Genomic DNA, 22062 nt, shown 5'->3' with positions numbered 1-22062 from the left:
CACTGATGAGTCATTCATTTTGTTTTGTTTTGTTTTTTCTGATACTTTCAGAGAAACCTGCATGGCGGTGGTGGTTTTTGTAGTACATGTATATGGCACAGAATTTAAATGTTAGAAAAGCATATAAAGTAGCAGGTCTGTCTCCAACCCAGCCACCAATTTCCCCTTGTGGGAGGCAACCACCGTTAAGCAGATTGTTCTGTATTCTCCCAGTGTATTTGCTCAGACGTAAATAAATTTACTTGTCTACCTACAATCAGATGAATTCACACAGATGGTAGCTCATTCTCCATGCTTTTTTCATCTTTCTTTTTAGCACCTAAAGTGTCCTTAAGAGTCTTTTTTATTGGTCTATAAAAAGGTGCCTCTTCCTTTTCAATGCTGCCTCCATTTATTTTTTATTGGAGGATAACTGCTTTACAGTATTACTATATGGTTTCTGCCATACATCAACATGAATCAGCCACAGGTAGACATGTACCCCGCCCCGCCCCGAACCTCCGCCCCGTCTCCCTCCTCATCCTACCCCTCCAGGTTGTCACAGAGCACTGGTTGAGCTGCCATAATTCATGGAACTGGTCTCCTGCTGGTGAATGAATATTCCACTGTGTCTTGGCTGAGTGGATGGCCTTGAATGCACATCGTGGGGCTCGTGTGTGATATTAGATCTATAGGATAAATCCCCTCAAATGGAATTGCTGGTTTGAAGGGGGTGTGTCCATTTTCAACTTTGACACTCTTGCTTAAGTCTTCTCTTTAAGGCTAGATGGGGGTGGATTCTGTCTGTCGCCTCACTCTCTTTCAGCATAGTGTTTTGATCACCACCTGTCTGGTAAATGAAAGTGGTCTCTCATTGTAGTTTTAATTGATATTACTTTTGTTAGGAGTGAGGTTGAATATCTTTACATGTGACCAGGAACCATTTATATTTCCTTCTGTACGAATTGCTTTACCTTTTCCAATCATTTGGCAAATTTCTGTTTGGTAGTGATTCACATCGTAGATATGATTTTCCATTTCTACAGTTGATTAAGCATGAGGAATGCTAGGCACCAGTTAAAAATAATGAAGTGATCCTGTGACATAGAGGGTCTCCAGAATACATCATTGAGTGAGAGAATAAAAAACAAATTGCAGAAAATTCAAAGAGTATGATACCCTCTATTTCTAATAAATAAATAAGATACCAACTGCCTGTTTTCTCCAGGTATGAATATTTGTGTTTAAATGTACAGACAGACAGCGATCCTGGAGAGAGACATCAGCAGGGGCTGAATGTGCAGTCAAAGAGTACACACGTCTTATGTGGAATGTTATCTTATTTTCACTGGAATAATTAACTCGTGTATTTGTGTAATTAAGTGTAATGTTTTGAAGACTATGGATTGATGGATGCATTTGTTCTGTGCAAACTGAATTGTGCAAGGCAGCGTACGCCAGACCCAGGCAGCCCCAGGAGCTTGGGAGAATCATGGGAATTGTGAGTCCACTTGCCCGCTGATCCCAGTTTTGGCTTCTTAGATCCTGACAGGCGAAGACTGGAATGCTGTGATGTATGACGGTATCATGGCATATGGGGGCCCATCATCTTCTGGAATGATCGTCTGCATCTACTTCATCATCCTCTTCATTTGCGGTAACTGTATCCTTCTGGCTGACCGGGGCCACCTTGTCGTCACCATATGCTGTCCTCCTCTCCAAGTTTCCCCGGGGTGGGGGCAGTGGTGGCCAGGGTGATGGGAAAGTGAGCGTCCTCACCCCACTCCTGTGTGTCCTCCACTGTTGCTGGGACAGCAGAGGAGCGGCAGAGTGTCCACCAGGCCTTGAGGATTGAGAGCAGCCACGGAGGCAACCTGAGGCGGCACGTGGGCTGCACCAGTGGTCACCCACTCCGCGTGGCATCGCATCCCAAGGGACGGCTCAGGACGAAACTCTGTGCCCTGTGTGTTGTCTCCCTGAGAGTGTCGGGAGGAAAAGCGTTCTCTGTCTTCCAGGGTCTTTTAACTGGCTACTGATCAAATTGACGTAAGACAGATTAATAGGAAAACATTTAATTTCATACATACGAAGACCCCATAGGTATAGGACCTAAGAAATAACCAAAGCAGGCTGTTCATATACACTTCACGTATATTTCCAGAGACAATATCAATTATTTCTGAAGATTTGACAAAACGAGTGTTTGCTTAGGATAGCAAAGTAATGGAGAAGTCACAAGCTTTGTAAAGCCTTCTCAACCTCAGATCCCCTATTGCCAGCACTGTCCTCCCGTCTTAGGGAGTAGGCCCTTTCAGGGAGCTTGGTACCTGCTTTCAGGGGAACAGATGTGGGTCAGCATATTCTTCTTGTACCAGGTGTCTCTCACATAACTTTAATTCAAAGTCATCAACATGCCACCTTGGCATGTTTTGGGGTGGCCCACTCTAAGCCCCATTAAAAGGTTAGGGGTACATCTCTGACTTCCTAAGACCCTTCAGAATGGATGGGGACATATCTTCAGTGGGTTGATCTGAGGTCCCCTGATCCTCATTTTGCTCTGCTGCTCTGTACGTCTTTGGGGATCACATGTCCCTTGGCCAGCTGCTCTGTTGTGCTTTCCCTGACTTGTTTTCTTCCTTTTCCCTACCAGAGTCACTGTAACCCTAGGTTTCTGAAAATTCAGACCTCCCTTTACGTCACTCAGCCCCTTTCTGCTTTCTCTCTGTGCCCTCCCTGCCCTGGCACCAGACCTGGCACGTGGAGCTCCTTGATTAATGCTTAGTGAAAGAACAGTTTGGACCGAAGTAGGAATACTGCCCCTTGGTCTTCACTTTTGTATTTTAAAGAATCCTAGTCTAGAATCTTCTTCTAAGAAGTCTGTTGGGCTGTTTTCCCCTTCATTTCCTCTGGCTTGTCAGTGAACATTCTTCAGGGTGGAAACCCAAGTGCAAACCTGTGAGAACAACGCTTTGTACTTCAGAGTCCTCTGCGGAAGCCTGTCTCCCAGCACACACAAATCCTGCTGCGGGGAGCCGCACTGCCCACCCCCTCCCCAAGGGGAGCTCTCCCGCCAGCTTCTCTCCATGCTCCCCTCATCACGTGCGGCTCCTGCTGGAGTTTGGGGTGCGGTTCTCCATCTTGCCAACTAGTACTAGGCGATAAGCTTCCTGAGTCCGCAGTCTCTTTTTGTAGTCACGTCTTTGTGACTTACACCACAAGATCATGCACAGTTGGCTCTTGCTCAGTGTTTGTTAAATGAATGATCAGTATTTTCTTTTCTGTTCTTCTCATGATTAATTCTCTAGGCCACAGTCATATACTGGTTCCAATCTGCAGCGAAATATTCTCTAGCCACTTTCCCTCTAGTTAGATGTTGTAGTTTCTTATAGTGGGTGTATCACTCTCTGCAGTCCTTAAATGGTTTGTGGTCTGTCTCCCCAGCTAGAATAGATGCTACTTGGAAGCCAGGCCTCCAGTCTGTCCTGTTTCCTCTCATGTCCCCAGCTCCCAGAACTGTAACCAGCATGTCAGAGGTGCTTGGCAGGTCTTGTCAGGTGAATTCCACAGCACACCAGTGTTTAGGAGGGTCTGGTGGGTAATACCTCTAAATACATCTATTGGGTATTTGCTCTTGCAAACCATCTGTTACAATCTTGTAAGACTTTCCTGTGGTTTGTTACTCTGGGTTTGCTTTCTACTGCTGAAAGAATCTGGTGTCCTTGTTAGACTAGAGACACAGTATTTCTTCATTGCCGTCATTAGTAGGAATTCTCAGTGCAGTTATTCCCAGCACTGATCATTTTCTGAGCCACAATTACCCCATGTTCATCAGAGGAGAGCTCATGTTGCCAAATCATCGACCAGACCAGAACAAACTGCCTTGCAGCTCTGTTTAATGAGTAATCCTAGAGTATCAGAGGTGTTTTGACAGTCTTAATAGAATCTACTCACATTTCTACCCTCTTTAAAGACTTGAATAGGTTAGTCAAGCATGACATCCCCTGAAGCTCGCTCATTATCAGTGCCTTGTTAGGTTGTATTTGTTGACATGTTCAGCAACCCACATGAGAGTTCAGATTGCTCTGGGCGCGTGGGACCGTGGTGTGCCACTCCTGTCGAGGGGCTCCTGGGCTCCCATTGTCTTGCATGCAGATGGCCTTGCATCAGCCAGAGGGAAGCATCAGTGAGAGAAGGGAATCACGTTGACCTGTTTGTTGCCCTCTGATCCCTATGCTTCTCCAAAATGTACCTAACTGCTGGCAAGTAAGAAACAGGCATCTTCAGAGTATGTTTTTGTTTTTTGTTTTTTTTCAGTCATTCAAGGAAACTATAGAAACAACATTATAGTAAAAGCCGAAAAGCTAGTAACTTGTCCAGTTACCTAACTTTCTACTATTTGGAAAAAAGTAAAAATCAACCACAAGAGTCAAAGATGTAGTCACTGTGTGACAATGCAGAAGAACAGGCCAGCACATCTGGCAGTAAGTTAGATGTGCTCTAGTCAGTCAGTGTGAAATGAATGAATGAGTTATCTGCAGACTTGGAAGGTCATTTCAAATGAGAAAGGCCCAGACTGCCTTGTGTGATCATCATTTGAATAAGGTATGGCCTTTCTTGGGGTCTTATTTTGGACAGCACACCCCAGATAGATAGGTGGTGGGTGTGCATGTTTTAGAAGAAAGAAAACACAGTGCATAAAGTGAAATGCAACATGGGTAAAAACATTACATTTATGTTACAGATTATTTTATGCAGTGTGTTTCATACCAGTAGATACCTAGATGCACAGACACACAGGTAAGACACACACAAAGGGAAATATTGGCATTTGTAGGTTTTCATGGGTTTTAGTGAATCTTAATTTTGGTTCTGGCTAGCTTATCTTCTACAGGCTCTGGTTGTTTTTGTAAAATGGGGCTCCAATCTCCTGGCTTTACCAAGTGAATATAGCACTAGGGGACAGTCAACCTGTCACCAGCCTCTCGAGCACAGGGGTGTGACACTGCCATTGTTGACCCTGTATTTAGAACCATGTTTCATCCTTAACATTCTCAAATTAGATATTCTACTGAATGTCTTCTTGGCCATTGCAGTAGACAATTTGGCTGATGCTGAAAGTTTGAATACTGCTCAGAAGGAGGAAGCTGAAGAAAAGGAAAGGAAAAAGATTGCCAGGTAACCACCTTTGCCCTGGGGAGGTTTGCTGAATGAAGGCTTTGACCCAGGGAGCCAGTCGTAGGTGCGACCTGTTGGGGTTCCCGTGCTACTGCTTTTGGGGATGGTGGCTGGCCTAAGAGGCTGACCAAAAAAGATGGACTCTTGGGCAGATCCCAGGCCCTTGGCTCTCATTCCCTTGAAGCTGAAAGTACGAGTCACGTCCCCATGCTTAATGAATCTCTGCAGTTAATTCTGGCATCGTAAAATAAATGATGCGTCCAATGCTGATTAGCCCTTGAATGAGAATTCTAATAAGATGATCTGTGTTGTGAATCCAGTGCACTGAGATGAACTGAGTGTGGGTTGTGCTATATTCTTGCTGTTAGGGTTGTTCCCAATTAAGAGGGCCGCTGTTGATTCAAAATCCTGATTAGTTTTTTTTTTTATATAAAACAGGATGGTTACTTGGTTCCTTCTGTTCTCTTCTCTGTAGAAAAGAAAGTCTGGAAAATAAAAAGAACAACAAACCAGAAGTCAACCAGATAGCCAACAGTGACAACAAGGTATAGGTTACATTTTCCGCTTTGTTTTCAAATAATTCTGTTGATATCACCATAAATGTATCACCTTTATACCATGGCAGTGTTGTGTGTGCTATTTTAGAGTGAAAGTGTAGCACCGCATCACAGATGCTGGCTTTCCAGGAGGGTCTACGTGAAATGGGACACTTAACTGGTTGTTAACAGTACTTCAAACAGAGAGCTGGTGTGATACATATTTAACTGGTCTGATACCTTATTTTTTCTTGATTGGAATGGTGTGGTCACACCTGACCAGTGTCCATATCTTCTCAGTAGGGACTGAAATCAAAGACTGCTAATAGATGTCTGTCCCCAGGGCTGGTGGGGTGTGTCTCAGGATCAGAGGGTCTGGGCACTCAGGGCCCTACCGTGAACACTCAGGCACTGTGTCAGCTGTGGATTTTCCCTTAATTTGTTGGTTTATTCACTGAGTCAGTAAATCCTTTCTGAATGGTGACTGTGTGTCAGGACTGACCAACACCAGTGAGATCCTCACTCACCTGGGGCTCACAGTCTGGCAAGGATACAGGAACCTGCAAGTTGATTCTCATGTAGCATGTGCACCAGTGCTGGGTGGTGCTGGCTGTCCATGGCTGGGTAGGGGTGACACCAGTTTGCTCCTCATCTGCCCTCAGACCTTCTCTCTGAAGCAGGGGCATCCTCTAGGGGTACCTGCTCTCCTGATACACTCACACAGCACCCACTTTGGAGATCACACCCCTACCCCGTGCTGAATGGCAGAGTTAGGTCTTTACCTGCCCCTCTCGAGTCCACTTAAGTCAGAGTCTCCCTTCCTCCCAAGACCTCTCTGTCCTCCCAGGTTACCATTGATGACTACAGAGAAGAGGATGAGGACAAGGACCCCTACCCACCCTGTGATGTGCCAGGTATGCGGCGGACACCAGAGACAGGCTCTCAGCTCTTGAGTGATGGCTTCGTCCTCACGCTGATCAGCGCCTGGGTCTGTGGCCAGCCCAGCTGGGCTCACGCAGGGCTGCTGAGGCTGCCGAGGCCAAGGGTTCGGTCCCCTTGTGGGCTGGTTAGCTCTGGTTTTTCCCAGGTGGCTTAGGAAACCCAGACACCCCGTGATGGAGAGAGAACATGGAGGGGGAGCAGGGCATGCGCAGCCTGCACTGGGTGTCTCTGTAGGAGGTGGCCAGTGGTCAACACTCACCTGCCACTTGCACCTTGACTGGGAACTTGACGGGCTGCTGGAGGAAGGTCCTGTGAAGTCAGGGGGCCTGGGAGACTGACAGTGTGTGACTTGAAACCCTACACAGTTTATCAGGCTGAAGCTGAGTGTGGAGGTTGCTGGGGAAGCAGCCAGGTGCTAGGGGGCTGGCACCTTCGCCTGGTGCTCAGACCTTAAACTGCTGGGGGCCTCATTCCTGCAAAGGCACACACTCGCCAGATGAGAACGCGTCTCAGCCCCAACCCATACACTCTCAGTTCATATTTGGAGGGTTTTGATTAATGTAGCCCACCAGGATCCTATATGGAATTCTCCAGGAAGGAGTACAGGAGTGGGTTGTCATTCCCTCCTCCAGGGGAATCTTCCCAACCCAGGGATCGAACATGGGTCTCCTGCATTGCAGACAGATTCTTTACTATCTGAGCCACCTGGGAAGCCCTGTGTAAGCTGATATGCATTGTTAAAGTTTAAGCTACATTTTCATGTGAAGTTGAAAATGAGCGTTCAAACCCAAATGCAAGCCTTATTTCATGCCTATTAAAAAAAAACTGTCTCCTTTAAAGTAGGTGAAGAGGAAGAGGAGGAGGAAGAAGATGAACCCGAGGTTCCTGCTGGCCCTCGTCCTCGCAGAATCTCTGAGTTGAACATGAAAGAGAAAATCGCCCCCATCCCGGAAGGGAGCGCTTTCTTCATTCTTAGCAAGACCAACCCGTAAATATCCACTTTCTAGCCCCGTGGCTGCCCTGTCTCCCCCAGGACCCTGCAGACTGCTTGAGAGTGGCTGGGGCCGGGGGTTGGGGGGTGGGCAGTGCAAGGGACGATGGTTCACAGCCCGTTTCTGTGCCTGAGCATTGAGGCCCCCCGTTCCCACTGACCCCTGTCCTGTTCCAGCCTTGCCTTTGCCCTCTCTTCATCTTTTCCTGGCCTTTCTGTACCCGGACAGGGGCTATAGGGGGGTTACCAGGTCCTGGGAGAAGTGCTATTCCGGACCCGCTCCCACACACCCCCGCACTGGGACGGCAGTGGTGTGGTACTGAGGCTCTGGTGTTCTGTGGGTCGTCACCTGTGAAGTGTTTTCCATCCAAAGGATCCTTTCTTTGTAAGATGCTGTGGGAGTTGAGGGTTTTGACCAACTTCCTGAACATCTTCACTCAGAGGCCCAGTGTAGCCGATCACTTCCCAGTTGAGTTTGATGGCGATATACCAATATTGCTCAGTGATGTTTTATAAGTGGTAGCTATTCAGTTCAGCTCCGTGATAGCCTGCTTAAAATAGCATTTCTCCTGTTAAAATGATCCAGTGCTTGCCAGGAACTTGGTAATTACTCACAAGTACTGTAAGAGGAAGAGATGTGTTTACTAGCTGGTTTCTAGGTTTTAAATCATCTGGGACAGAGTGAAATGCCAGGAGGAATAGATGGCTCCTGGAAAGGTTGCTGGAATTGCAGAAGCAGTTCTGGGCTGTCAGAGGAGAAATCTGTAAATTCTCAGGCGCCAGGGAGACACAGGGAGAAGCAAGGCGGGTACAGTTCTTACAGAGTTGAAGATTAGATGGTAATCTATTTTTTTTTATGGGCCATTTTTAAAAATCTTTTTTGAATTTGTTGCGATATTGCTTCTGTCTTATGTTTTGACTTTTTGGCCTTGAGGCATGTGGGATCTTACCTCCCTGACCAGGAATCAAACCTGCACCCCCTGCATTGGGAGGCATAGTCTAATCACCGGACCTCCAGGAATCCCTGGATGGTAGTTTTTATAGCTCGTCATTGTTGAGAGTTTGCATATCTCTTTTAAAAAGTTATTCAGCCTCCTCACTGACACCTGCAGCTTACTGTGTCTGCTTATATGGGAGGAATGAATTCCATTTGCCCCCGAAGCTTTGAGCACTTCTTGCCCTCACAGCACTGTCAGGCTTTCCCCAGCTGCTGACAGCTTGCCAGCCCTCCAGGGACCACAGCCAGGCATTCAGCAGCCCCAGAGGGAAAAAAACGAAGCAAGACATCACCTTCATATAAAGTTGACTTCTGGTTTTTGAAGTGGAAAAAACTTTTCAAAGGAAAACCTGCATGTATGCTATAGACCAAAAAAAAAAAAAAAACCAAAACCCAACAGTGAAGTTCTGAAGTCAAATACTGAGGTTAAGGGAAGTCAGGCAGTGACTATACTAAGTAGTCCCTGGGAAGTCAGGGGCATCAGGAGAGGCTCTGACGGCCTGCGGAGCTGTTGTGAGGGCCAGGGCTGGGGTGCTATGCTGCCCTCCTTGTTTCATGGGACCGGAGGAGCCTGCGATGGCTTCGCCTCACCCGGAGCAGGGAGATCCTTGTGAGATTCTTATATGATGATGTGACTTCCTCTTGACTTTCTCAGCAGCACTTGTTGTGGGTCAGCTGCCCCCAGAATAGCACTTCTGACAGGATGTCCACACACCCCGCTCCCCGAGGTCAGGTCAGGCTGCAGCCTGACTGCTGGGGTCACCCCTGTTCTGTGTGAGCGGCTGTGATGAACTCTGACCTCGGTCTGTGTTCCAAGGCAGGAGATGGGAGTTGCTGGGCTTCATGTTACAGTGGGGAAGTGTCACCATCAGACCTGGATTGGAAATGTGCCTTGGTCCCCTACTAGCTCAGTCCCCTTTCTGGGGACTTGGGGTGGCAATACCACGGGGCTTCTGGGAGTTTAGCTCCCTGACCAGAGATCAAACCCTGGCCCTTGGCAGTGAGAGCGCAGAGTCCTAACCACTAGACTGCCAGGGAATTCCCATAGCTGGGTCACCTTAAGAAAGTTCTTTCACTAGCTGAAGCCTCCATTTCTTCACCTTTAGAAGGGCGGCATCCCCGCTTTTCAGGACACGGTGAATGGTCTGTGGGGCTTGTCCACACAGAAGCCTCAGGGTTTCGGGGAAAGAATGGTCTGGTGGTTCCAGTTTGCTGGGTGGAGGTTTGGGCGGCACGCAGACAGCCGTGCTCCGCCTGGTCCGTCACCACGGAGTGGCCCCAGCGCGCTGAGAGCGCTGGCCGGCGGGCTCGGGCCCTTCCGGGGCTCATCCGTGCGGTGGCTTTTCCTGCAGGATCCGCGTGGGCTGCCACAAGCTCATCAACCACCACATCTTCACCAACCTCATCCTCGTCTTCATCATGCTGAGCAGCGCCGCCCTCGCCGCTGAGGACCCCATCCGCAGCCACTCCTTCCGGAACACTGTAAGCCCCCAGCGAGGATGACAGGGCGGGGCCCCCCGGGTCAGCACTGGGCTCTCAGGCAGAGGCCGGCGTCCAGGCAGGGCCTGCAGGGGCCACGAGGGTCAAAGCTCGAGGGGGCGCCTCCTTCCCCTGCAGGCATTTTATGCTGCAGATTTGTCTGTGCCAGAGAGGTTTTTTGTTATGGGCACAAACCTCTATTGAGTTATATATTTTACACCTCATTTCAGATACTCAGTAGTAACAGTGTATTCAGGAGCCCTGCTTCTCTGCATCACTGCCAACATTTTGATTCCTCTTTTCCCCTTCCCAGTCAAAATTCATGTGCACACCTGTTTTGAGGTTTCCTGCTGGTGGCAGCATCCAGCAGAGAGAAAATAAAATCGAAACCTGGTGTGTCACATGCCTGGGGGGCTCTTATTTGGGGTTGGCAGGAAGAATTATCTTATATGGACTCACATTCACACAGCTACTGTTACTGATGAGAAATACAAGTCAGGGAGATGACAGATAGGGGACCTGAGGCCTTCAGCGGAGAAGGCCCAGGTCTCGGTTAGTTTGGGGCAGGAGGTGGCTTTACAGAAGAGAACAGAGGGTTTAATCTTCTATTATTAATCAGTTTTCATAGTTCAGGCCTGACTCCCTTGCCTCGCATCTGTGTTGGGCAGAGACTGGTACCTAAGTCAGTTCCTGCCTGAGCGGTTCAGTCTCAGCAGGTGAGCCGTCAGCACTGAGAACAATCCAGAGGCAAGACAGCTTCAGAAGACGGGAGCCTATTGACTGCCGGGCCTCGAGGCTGTAGCGCCGTTTCTGCTGATTTCCCAGAAAGCCGCCCGGGGAGGCAGGCCCACACGTGTGCAAGGCCGTCAGAGGTCGCTGCCTTGCCTCGTTGGTACCTCTTTCTGTACAAGAGATTTTTGAAATTTCTGGATTTAGACAAGTCAACAGATCGGTGCCCCATGATTTCAGTTGTGACCACCAAGCCCTGTGCTGTCTTTCCATTTCCTGTGCTTTTGGTTTGAAGCCTGGCAAACCCAGTCCGTGAGACTGATGAGATATGGGCATCCTGATATGAAGATGAAAAGATCTTCCCCTCAAAGCATGGTTGGGTGACGTAAAGATGGAGCCCTGAGCCTGTCTCAACCTGTACCCAGGGGTTACAGCTTTTGTTAAGATTCCTGAGGTCTCTATCTAAATGCTCAGATGGAACAGGGCCCAATAGGATGTCATCAGTTCCATCATAAAGATGAGACACAAGGGGAAAAGCTGTTTTGGGAAAAAGTACCATTGTGTGACAGACTAGGTCACAAACTGGTCCTAGAACACAGGTTGACCAAGAGTTTGTTTACCTGCGGGCCTCATGTTCTGATTTTTATTGTAATTACTTCCCCATGGGTTTATTTCCCTCATGCTTTTTCCAGCAAATGTTATTGTTCTTTTTAAATAGGTGTTCACATGAATGTGTGTCTTGCTTTTAAAAATATTGCACTGTTTTTCTTTGGCTGTGGTCAGAACAATTAGCATGAGATTCTCCTTAACAAATTCCTAAGGATACAAGACAGTATCCGTAGCTCTGAGTACCATGTTGGACAGCAGATCTCCAGAGTTTACTCACCTTATGTAGGGAGCTTTATGCCCATGTCCACCTGCCCCAGCCCCAACAACCACCCGTCTGCTTTCTGTGTGTGAGTTTAACTGCCTTAGATACATCATATAGCTGGGATCTAGCAGTGTTTTTTTTTTTTAACCTTAGCTGAGTTATTAGTGAAAAAGAAAAAGTAGGCAGAGTGAGCAGAGAACAACCTGAGTCCGAGAGCCTTGGCCGTCAGTACCAGGCTGGGTTGTTGGCTCCCCACCCGATTTCACCACACAGAGAGACCTGCTGCGACCTCGGAGGGGATAAGGGTGAGGGACAGGGTTCCTTGGGGGCGCCCTCCGTGGTGTCCCGGAAAAGACCTTTAATTGGCTGGCCAGAATAAATCCCCAAATGGAAGCAATTTGGAAAATGAACAATGCTGTCTGAAGAGAGAACTTCGCGGAGGACCCGAAGTTTGAAGCAGAGGTTCTCGGCTTAGTCTCCCAGCAGTGAGGACTCCCCTGGGGTGGGTCCCACATGCACACAGCAGGGTCCAGGGCTCTCAACCAGCATCTCAAAGCCCTGGCCCCGTGCTCGGTGATGCAGAGACTGGCCGCCTGGCCTGAGCAGATGCCTCTCTCCTCAGCACCCGCATCTGGGAAATGAACGGAGTCAGCCCGGGTGGGCTCCATGGGTTACCTTCCGGCGCTGGTCTCTTCAGTTCCCCCAAACCGCATAGCCCAACTGTCATGAAGATAAGCAGCCAAGGTGGCCGGTCCCACCGGAGGGTCCGAGCTGCCCTGTTGTGGCGGAGGACTTCCCGTGAGCGTCCTTAGTTGACGCCTGCTGCCGTCCGCCTGCCCTCCCTCCTGCCCCTGCAGATCTGTGGAGAAGCAGGGACCCCAGGAGGGGATACAGGACTGCAGTGGCTAGAAAGTCGGTGGTATTTTGGGGAGTGTTGATAAAATGGGCCCAGCGAGGAGAAAACCTGCCTTGAGAGAGAATGCAGTGTTAGACACAGAGGAGCAGGCAGGAGGAAGAGGATCAGTGAAACTCTTCTTGCAGATTTCTGGCACGTAGGTGGAGGAAGGTGTTGGCTCCCTGACTGAATGGGTGGGAATTAGAGGGGATATGACCCCCTTTGACACCACTTATACCTTTGTTTACATTTTCCCTCCAATCTGAAGGTCAGCTGGAGGGCAGCATATTTCATTCTACCAAAAGGGCAGTTAAAGATCTAAAATGTGTGTGAGACTAATTAATCTGACACCACAAGTATCTTATCAGCATCGTGTGCCGATGAACAAAGGTTATTAATAAAACACTTGCCTAAGTGAGCCTCTGCTGCCCAGAACGCAGGGCTGGGAGGGGAGTCAGCAGGAGTGGTCACAGGAGGTAAGTGTGCCCAGAGCTCTTTGATGGACCGAGTGGGGCCCTTGGAGCATCTCTGCACTTCCCTCCAGGGTGACAGGCTCCTTCCGGGATGATGGGTCTCTGAGCGCATGTGGGTGTGTGGCTGTCGGGAGTTGTCCGGATGCCATTTTCTCATCTCCACGTGTTGTGCCTTGCAGATACTGGGTTACTTTGACTATGCTTTCACAGCCATCTTTACTGTTGAAATCCTGTTGAAGGTAACGGCTTTTTCATGGATCCTTGCGTACTCTAACGCAGCAGTAGCAATAATGCTGGCAATTCTTTGTTTACCTTCCAGATGCTAGGTTATGCAGATTATGTCTTCACTGGTACTTTTGCATTTGAGATCGTTTTAAAGGTAACAGGTCTCACAGGAGTGTGTTTCAGGGGCCTGCTCCTGTGTGTGACACACGGCCAAGACACGTGATGTGCTTTTGGCTCTTTTCAGTTTTTGTCCTCTGTGATCAACCTCCACTTTTTAAAAAAAAAAAAAAAAAAGGATTTTTTTTTTTCTATAACCATTCAACCTTTTGTTGCTGTTTCTTCAAAAAACCCTTGAATGCATGTGGGAGCTATTTTGGCTTCCTAATAGTGATTGGGAATTATATTTTGCTTTTTTTTAATATCCTCTGAAATTTGTCAGCTGACAACAGATCCAATGCTGTGTGTGAACTTTCTTCCACCCTTCCTGTCCTCGAAGTCAGAGGAAAAGCCTTCCTCCGAGGGAGGAAACGTCTCTCTTGTTTCTTTGACTGCATTATGTTTTTGGTGCCCTGAAATAGTAACACACTATTTTCTTGCAACAAGATTTGCAAGATAACATGGGTCTCTCTGTGTTAAGATATATCTGTTTTAATGGATGGGCTTACATTTACACAAACAAAAAGAGCACCTTCTGGACAGGGTGCCCAGAATGTACTGCCCATGCATGAGCTGCCAGTTGCCATTGCTGCATGTGGTTTGTGTCCTGGTTTTGAAGGCCAGCTTGGGTGAGCCCATCCTCCATTTCTATGGACTTGGAAGTCTGTAGACCTACAGTGGACAGCCCAGAACCCCAGACTTGCCCAGGGGCGTGCATCGTTGATGTCCTGGGGTAGTTTGGCCTGCGACATCTCCTGGTGGGGAGGCACTCAGGGAAATGGGGACTTGTAACCACAAGTTTCTTTAAACCATGTTGGGGTTTTTGTGTGTGCATCTCAGGACAGAAAAGAAGTATTTTCATGTAGACTACTGTGGAACTTGGGCTCTTTACAAAATCTTCTGTAAAATGAAACCTCAGTTAACATTCCAGGCAATAAGACTATTTAGTTACTTTCTTTCTCTCTCTTTTTTTTGGCTAATGAAAATATTAGCACAATACCGACCAACCAACCTCTGTTTAAACCTTTGTTAAAAATCTCCTAGATGTTTGAGTTCGTTTTCCTGCCATCAGGTCAGTAAATGTGGTTGAATGTGGTCCGAAGTGAGATGCTGCCTGGATCGGTGAGCAGATTCTACCACCGTCTCCATGGTGACAGGCATCGCAGCAGAAGGCACGGGGTGTGGGGTGCAACAGTGCCCACCTGGCCTATGCTCCATCCTGAGTTTTCTTTTTTGGTAATTTGCCGTCTCCTCGGACTGAATTTGGAAATGTCATCCTTAGCCTGTTAGCCTGGTTAATTGAGGTTTTATTTTCCTTTCCATATTTTTAAGTTGATCAATGAAGTGTAGGTACTCTTGGGCTTCAGGTCAAAGAGATACAGGTTTGTTTAAAAGAAAAAACCCCCATAATTACTGCTTTGCACTTTCTATGTATTTGCCTCAGTGACTTAAATCTTCCAAATCAATCTTCATTTTGAAGAAATCTTAGAGAGTGGAAAATAAGCTGAAACAAGAGGGATTCCAAAAATGGAGACTCTCTGAGAAGCAGTTGACATTGGAAAGGTGGTTCCTGATAGCCTGGGGAAGGTTTGGAAGGCTGTTTGGTTACTGGGTTACATTTGAAGTGGGCTTTTTGTTGTAGTTTATGGGTCAAAGAGGATTGATTATTGGCAGTTCCATGTGGTCCAGTATAATTAACTCCCAGCTCTTCCTTTCTGGTACTTATCTGAAAATTCCCCCATCTTTTTTTAAAATAAGCAGTAACTCCATGTGTTTTTCAGATTTTTCTCTGGGGCATTTGCTCATTAAGCTCCTTGTTTAGAAAGCTCAGTGGGGACCCGCAGTGTGGGCTCCGGGCACTTGGGGCCGTGGCTTAGAGAGCAGGTGAGGAGCAGGTGAGGTATGCATAACAGCTTCTGAGCCACACCTGGCACATGCCAGAGTAGCTGGACTTATAGGAGCCCTTTGAAATGGATATGTCACTCGGGGCTGTTAAGAGCAGCGTGGGGCCTGGGGAGATGAAGCCACTGTCTTTGTCAACAGTGTGTGTGAGGCCAGGGCTCAGGCACTTCCAGCCCCACTGAAAAGCCTGGGTTGGAGCAACATGGACTCTGTTGGCATCTCCGTGGGGCTGGAACCAGAGTTTTATGGGGAAGCCAGGTTGTCTGGGCAGTGATTGAATCCTGAGAAACCTGGTCACGTGGACCACTCCTGAGACAGAGCCTTTGGAGGTGCCAATGATATAACCATATTTGAAATTTGTCATTGTTATAATGAAATCCCAACTGGTGTGTTCTTTTAAAATGTGTTGGAAGTCAACTGCCCTTTTTTCATTTTTGAACAAAGCGTTTGGTTACTCTGCCCTGTTGCTTTGCGTTTCTGGCTTCCTAACCCATACTTGTTCATAAAGTCATACTTTGCTCAAGATTTTGTAAAGAGCCCAGGTTTCTTTTCCCCTGCAAAGAAAAACAAAGAGGAAAAAACACTAAGTCACTTATGATTCTGCTCACAGATGACGACCTTTGGCGCTTTCCTCCACAAAGGCGCTTTCTGCAGGAACTACTTCAACTTACTGGATATGCTGGTCGTTGGGGTGTCTTTGGTGTCATTTGGGATCCAGTAAGTATTCTGTGTGTGTGTGTACGCAGGACTGTTGGGCAGGCAGGTCTATGTGAGGGGCTTCCCTGGTGACTCAGATGGTAAAGGATCCGCCTGAAATACAGGAGACCCAGGTTCAATCCCTGGGTCAGGTAGATCCACTGGAGAAGGGAATGGCAACCCACTCCAGTATTCTTGCCTGGAGAATTCCATGGACAGAGGAGCCTGGAGGGCTACGGCCCGTGGGGTGGCACAGAGTCAGAGACAACTGAGTGATTAACACCTTTGTAAAGCCTAGGCATCATGTTGATGGTGGCGTTCAGTTAACTGGAAAGCTTAATTCGTGCCCGTACCAGAAAGAATTGTGACAACGTGTGCTTCCCTGTGCTTCTGTTTTTCTGTTTATGCCATTTGCTGGGCTGTGCTCACTATTCTCTGTGATTTTTTTGTTTTGTTTTCAAAAGAGGGTGAAGGAAGTCTGAACTAGAAGGGAGGGCAGCTGGGCTCTAGCCTGGGGTCTCCAAGGATTCTTCAGGTGCTGGGGGGCCTCCTTTCCTGAGATCTCCATTCCACTTCTGAACATGAAGGGTAGCATGAGGTGGCCTCTTTAGCCCTTCCAGCTTGAAGATCAAAGGCTTCTTTCCTCTCCAGGATAAATCAGCTGCTGTGACCCTTTCCTTCCAGTCTCTCAGATTTTTATCTGGGAAGGGCAAAGCTGCAAGTTAGAGCCTCAGGGCCTTTCCATGGCATTGAGTGATTTCTCATGGGGAATAACCGCAGCTGCACCCCACTTGCCGTACCTGGGGGCGTGAAGCAGAAGCTCCAGTGGGAGCGTCTAGGGGTGGCCTTGCTTTCCTGCGGACTTCAGAGTGCTTCTGCTCAGGTGCTGACCACCAGTGCCTCCGCAGAAGAGCCCTGTGTGCACACGGCCTCTGAACTAAAGGTGAACAAGAGGCTGTGTCCCCGTCAGAAGATGAGGACCCCTGCTGAAGCTGCCCTGTGCTAAGCATCTCTCTCACCTCCCTTCAGTGCCCAGTGTGGGGAGCCGTGTAGCCGTAGCCTAGACAGACATTCTCACGCGTATCTCTGCAGCTCCTGGGGGCTCCTGGCTGTGCCTGGCTCTCCGCCCCCACCCACTGCCTCTTGAGAGTTTGTGCTCTGGCCACACTCAGCCACCTGCCATTCTCCACCAGCCGCAGCCTCCCTTCTAGGGCCTGCGTAGGTGCTGCCCTCCTCGGCTGGAGCCCCTGCCCCGTTTGTCTGGGTAACCCCATCACCCCTAGGTGCTCACCTGGCTGTCACCTCCAGGGCACCTTCCCGGAGCCCCACCGAGGCTCGCTGCCCTCTGTTGTCACTCCTGCACGCTGGCTTGCAGTTGCCCCCCTCTCCCACCCAGCAGCAGCCTCCTTGAAGGCCAGGGAAGCCCCGCATCAGAGCAGCACAGAAAGGCCTCCAAGCTTAGGAAACCAACCAAACCAGCACAACCCAGCCAGGTCACCCCGAGAGCAGACGTCAGGCGGGAAGAACCAGGCGCACCCAGAGTCGCATCTCTGCTGCATCAGCCGTGTGACTCTCAGGGCTCCGTGAGTTCCGATCCAGGACTGCGGTGGAGTACGGATGGGAAGGAGGAGACCCGTCCTCCTGTGGGGCTGTGGGAAGAGCTTGGCTCTCCCACCATCACCACACTGCAGTGAAATCATCTCGCAGCATTTTAGCAATTGTGATACACTCTGCTTGCTTTCTTTTCTCTGCTCTTTCCCTTAGATCCAGTGCCATCTCTGTTGTGAAGATTCTGAGGGTCCTAAGGGTCCTGAGGCCACTCAGGGCCATCAACAGAGCGAAAGGACTTAAGGTTTGAATTCCTCCCCAGGCTGGGCTAGCTTTGGTCAAGGTTAGCTATCATCACTGACTTTCCTGGGCCGGAGCTGGGCTGAGGCCTGATGGATTTTTTAAGTGGGTTTTGGCTTAGAAAAGAACATTTCTAGTCAATGAGGCTGGCTCTCCCAAGCGCTGGTAGCATTTTAAAAATTGCTATTTTAAAATTTTTGTTAATTTAAAATATTTTTCTTTATCTGACTACTGTCATACTTTATTACTTTTTTCATTATTAATAGTATTCCTTTGGGTTTAGTTCAGTCTTTAGCTCTGTTCTTAGGGAGTTTGTACAAAAGGCCAGAGGGTTTACATTTTCCCAAGTCCTCCGACGGGGTGCATAAGAGGGGCTCGTGTGCTGGGTGCTGCTCTGCCCCATGGCTCTTTTACCCTAAGCTCACTGCTTTTAAGGAAACCAAGGAGCGGCTTCTTACAAGGCATCCCACCCAAATGGTCACGATGCACTGAGGGGAACCCGCCATAGATCACTGCCTGCAAGACAAGGCATAGAGGACTGTCAAGTAGGAAGCTCATGTAAAAATGCACATAATCGTAGAAAGTCTTGGCTGATGTTAGCTCACCCTGTGGCTAAAATAGCACAGGCAAGTAATGGCCCCCTGTCTGCTCCCCACCCCTCCTCCCCAGCACGTGGTCCAGTGTGTCTTCGTGGCCATCCGGACGATTGGCAACATCATGATCGTCACCACGCTCCTCCAGTTCATGTTCGCCTGCATCGGGGTCCAGCTCTTCAAGGTACAGGGCAGGGCCCTTGAGCACGGAGCCGAGCCCGTCTCTTCAGGGGGAACCAGAGTTTGACTGCCTGTCTGTTTTGTGTCCAGGGAAAGTTCTATCGCTGCACAGACGAAGCCAAAAGTAACCCCGAAGAATGCAGGTGAGTGCCCTGAACGTTGTTGCTATTTAGTCACTAGGTCATGTCAGACTCTTCGCGATGCCAGGGGCTGCCGCCTGCCAGGCTCCTCGGTCCAGGGGGTTCTCCAGGCAAGAATACTGGAGTCGCTTGTTGTTTCTTTCTCCAGGGAATCTTCCCAGACCGGGGGTTGAACTCATGTCTCTTGCATTGGCAGACATATTCTTTATCACTGAGCTGCCCAGGAAGCCTGCCCTGAATGTGGGAGTGGGGAATTTGGAAGAACAGATAGAGAGCTTCAAGGATTCGTTCATATTTAGTGTCTCTGAAGGTTTTGTTGTAGAGGACAAGAGTCCTGAGAGCTCAGCTCCTAGCTGGAAGGATGGAGGAGTTGGTTTTGAGGTGAAATTCACAGAACATAAAATTAACCTCTTCAGACTGCACAGTTCAGTGGCATCTCATACAACCCTATTGTAGTATGAGCGACGCCTCAGGCCAGTTCCGAAGCTTCTGATCACCCCTAAAGAATGGACACACGGGGAATTCCCCCTCTTCCCCAGTGCTAAGACTCCACACTCCCAATGCAGGGGCTCAGGTTTGATCCCTGGTCAGCGAACTAGATCCCACACGCCGCAACTAAGACCTGGTACAGCCAAATAAATAAATTTTTTTGTTTGTTTTAAAAAGAAAAGAAACAAAGATTCCTTATATTTTAAAAAAGAGAGCGGATGGACCAACGACTTTTGATGTTTGGTGTAGAATCAGTAAACTGAGGGGTTGGCACTAAAACCTAAAATAACAATTAGCTCTCCCTACAGCCACGTAGCCAAGCTTTTCCTCAAACCAGAACTCAGAGCTCAACCTGCCGGAGACCAGGATCCGGCCCCCTCTGCTGACAAGTCCCAGGCTGCTTCTCCCCACTTGCTCCCCTCACCCGCATTTTGGTCTCATTTTCATTCACAGTAATGGTGACAGGAGAGAGCAGGTGGTAAATACTTTTCTCTTACCCCAGCTCATCCACATGACTCTGAAGGCAGACCCAGAAACCACAGCCTGAAGTGCTGAGACCTTAGCGTAGACGTCCGTGTGTCCCTGTCCTGAGATGTCGCCAGCCAAGTCTGGGCTGCTTGCACTGGCTGCTCACTGGGCACTTCTTTTCAGTCGTCGGTGCCCTCAGAGAGTTATCTGACTGCCGTGTGGCCGTGGCTGTGGGCTTCAGGGGCCCCGTTCGCACCGTGGGTTGGGGGGCGCCCATGGAGGTGATAGCACAGAAGCCTTCCCTTCCCTCACTATGTCAGCCTCCTCATCTATGGAACAAAGATGCTGGAACCCTTCCAGAAGTGCAATTGTATGAGAAATACTGTGTGCCAGCAATTGCAGAGTTCTTTTGGATAGAGGACTGGGAATATTGTTAATAGCAGAAAAGGAATTCGATTAAAACTAAGATGGAGATAAGAGGATGCTTGGGCTGGTTTCCCAGAGCTGTGGAATTCCGCACAGCCAAAGCTCTTGGTTCTTCATTGCACATTTGCAGCCCATTGTAGGAGGGATGGTTCTTGCTCAGTAGTTCTCCTTTGTGGTCAGATATGTGCTAGGTGTCTGCTTGGTCGCTCTTGAGAATACTCCTTTAACTGGTTATTTGAACGGTGTAGTAGACTAAACCCAGGCCAGGATTCGGAGAAGGGCAGCCTGTGCTGCGCTCAGACCTGTGGCCTGGCTGTGGACTGAGCGTGATGATGCCCGGGGTGGGGGTGGGGGGGAATGGGGCGGCGGCTCATTCCATACCCAGCTTGGGTGACCCGGGCTCTTCTCCTGTCTAGGGGGCTCTTCATCCTCTACAAGGATGGGGATGTTGACAGTCCTGTGGTCCGTGAGAGGATCTGGCAAAACAGCGATTTCAACTTTGACAACGTCCTCTCGGCTATGATGGCCCTGTTCACGGTCTCCACGTTCGAGGGCTGGCCCGCGTGAGTACCGGGACCGTGTGTCTCCTGGGGATGCCCCTGCTGCTTCGCAGGCACCCTGGGCTGAGCCATCTCTCCTGGAGTGAGTCCTGCCACTTTTCTCCAGCGTTGCAGGCCTCTTCTCTGACTTTGTAACTTTGGGCCACTCAGCAGTCACTTCCTGATGCACAGGGCCCCTCTGTCTGATTCGGTGAATGATTCACCTCTATGGGCAGCTGCCAGGACTCTCAGATTTGAGAAGCCGGGATGGGGTGAAGGGGGGGGCATCCCTGGATGGGAATGGGGAGGCCCCAGAGGCATTTTTCAGGCCAGCCCCTGTGTTGCCCCATCAGTAAAGCTGCCATTACGCTGTCCTAAGAGGCCCTTGATAGTGTCCCAGACTGTTTGTTCGTTCACTCCGAGTCGTGATACGTACCAGTGTGTTGTATCTTTCATTGATGCACTCACTCAGTCATTCATGAAGTGTGCTTTTGATATTAGCTCCCGGCAACACACTGTATTAAGCCCCGTGGAAGAAACAGAGCTGTCTAGACATGGTTCCCCCTTTCAAAGCCTGCATCTAGTCAGTGTCCTCAGACAAGCCAGGCACGAGAGGCCTGCTGCGTCAGTGACATGCACACAGGGCCCTGAGGAATGACTTGGGTTTTGATGGGTGGAGTAAGAAAAAGGGAAGGAAGTAGAATACAGAAGGAGAGTCTCTTACACCTTTCTTGTTCTCTGCTCTCTGATGGCACTCCAGCTCCTGCCACCAGAATATCCATACATTGCTGGTGTTCTGCATGTCAGGTTGTCATGCCCAGAGGAGCTCTGCAGGGTGGATGGGCTGGCAGGACCCTCTGGATGCATGGAGTGCCTGCAGAGTAAGAGGACAGTCCAGTGGGGCTTGGCCCTGGGAGGAGGCGAGCATGGGGTGAGAGCCTGCTCTCTCCAGAGGCGCTGGCTGTGGCCTCAGATTTTAAACACAGCACTTTAGGAAATCTGATGGCAGCTGCCACCAAGGATGGTAGGAAAATGAATGAGCTTGGGGCTCAGGGCAGGTGAGCTCCACTCTGACTCTGCCCCCCCCAGGACCTTGACCTTGGACACTGAGACCCCTCCCTGAGCTTCTGTAAGATAGGACTGCAGTGTGTCCACCTTTCCAGATGGATGTGCAAGCATCCAGCACAGGGCAGTGCGTGGTTAGTGCTCAGAAAGGCTGCATCTGCATGGGAATGGGCGTGAATTGAATTGGAGGTTGCTGCAGTAATTTCCCCTCCTTCTGCTCAGAGTTCTGCTTGGCACATATTTCACTGTAGTGCCTGCTTCAGTTTGG

At 49.2% G+C, this 22062-nt stretch overlaps 1 protein-coding gene across 18 annotated transcripts in view; it reads left to right on the top strand.

Moving 5' to 3' along the window:
• Positions 1 to 22062, top strand: part of CACNA1D (calcium voltage-gated channel subunit alpha1 D) — a 336899-nt gene that overhangs the window by 252648 nt on the left and 62189 nt on the right. For 17 of the 18 annotated variants that reach the window (XM_070455913.1, XM_070455907.1, XM_020885971.2 and 14 more), the window contains 12 exons: positions 1522 to 1642; positions 5040 to 5154; positions 5630 to 5699; positions 6538 to 6604; positions 7473 to 7620; positions 9973 to 10102; positions 13247 to 13306; positions 15961 to 16067; positions 17811 to 17898; positions 18564 to 18671; positions 18758 to 18810; positions 20607 to 20753. In XM_070455913.1, coding sequence (XP_070312014.1) covers positions 1522 to 1642; positions 5040 to 5154; positions 5630 to 5699; positions 6538 to 6604; positions 7473 to 7620; positions 9973 to 10102; positions 13247 to 13306; positions 15961 to 16067; positions 17811 to 17898; positions 18564 to 18671; positions 18758 to 18810; positions 20607 to 20753 — 1214 coding nt within the window. The remainder of the gene's footprint in view (positions 1 to 1521; positions 1643 to 5039; positions 5155 to 5629; positions 5700 to 6537; positions 6605 to 7472; positions 7621 to 9972; positions 10103 to 13246; positions 13307 to 15960; positions 16068 to 17810; positions 17899 to 18563; positions 18672 to 18757; positions 18811 to 20606; positions 20754 to 22062) is intronic. The other variant, XM_070455904.1, reaches the window with a different exon arrangement.

This window comes from Odocoileus virginianus, chromosome 26 (assembly GCF_023699985.2).
Source record: "Odocoileus virginianus isolate 20LAN1187 ecotype Illinois chromosome 26, Ovbor_1.2, whole genome shotgun sequence".
Classification (NCBI taxonomy): domain Eukaryota; kingdom Metazoa; phylum Chordata; class Mammalia; order Artiodactyla; family Cervidae; genus Odocoileus; species Odocoileus virginianus.
Note: the sequence above shows the minus strand (reverse complement) of the source record. Positions and strands in the feature narration are given on the sequence as shown.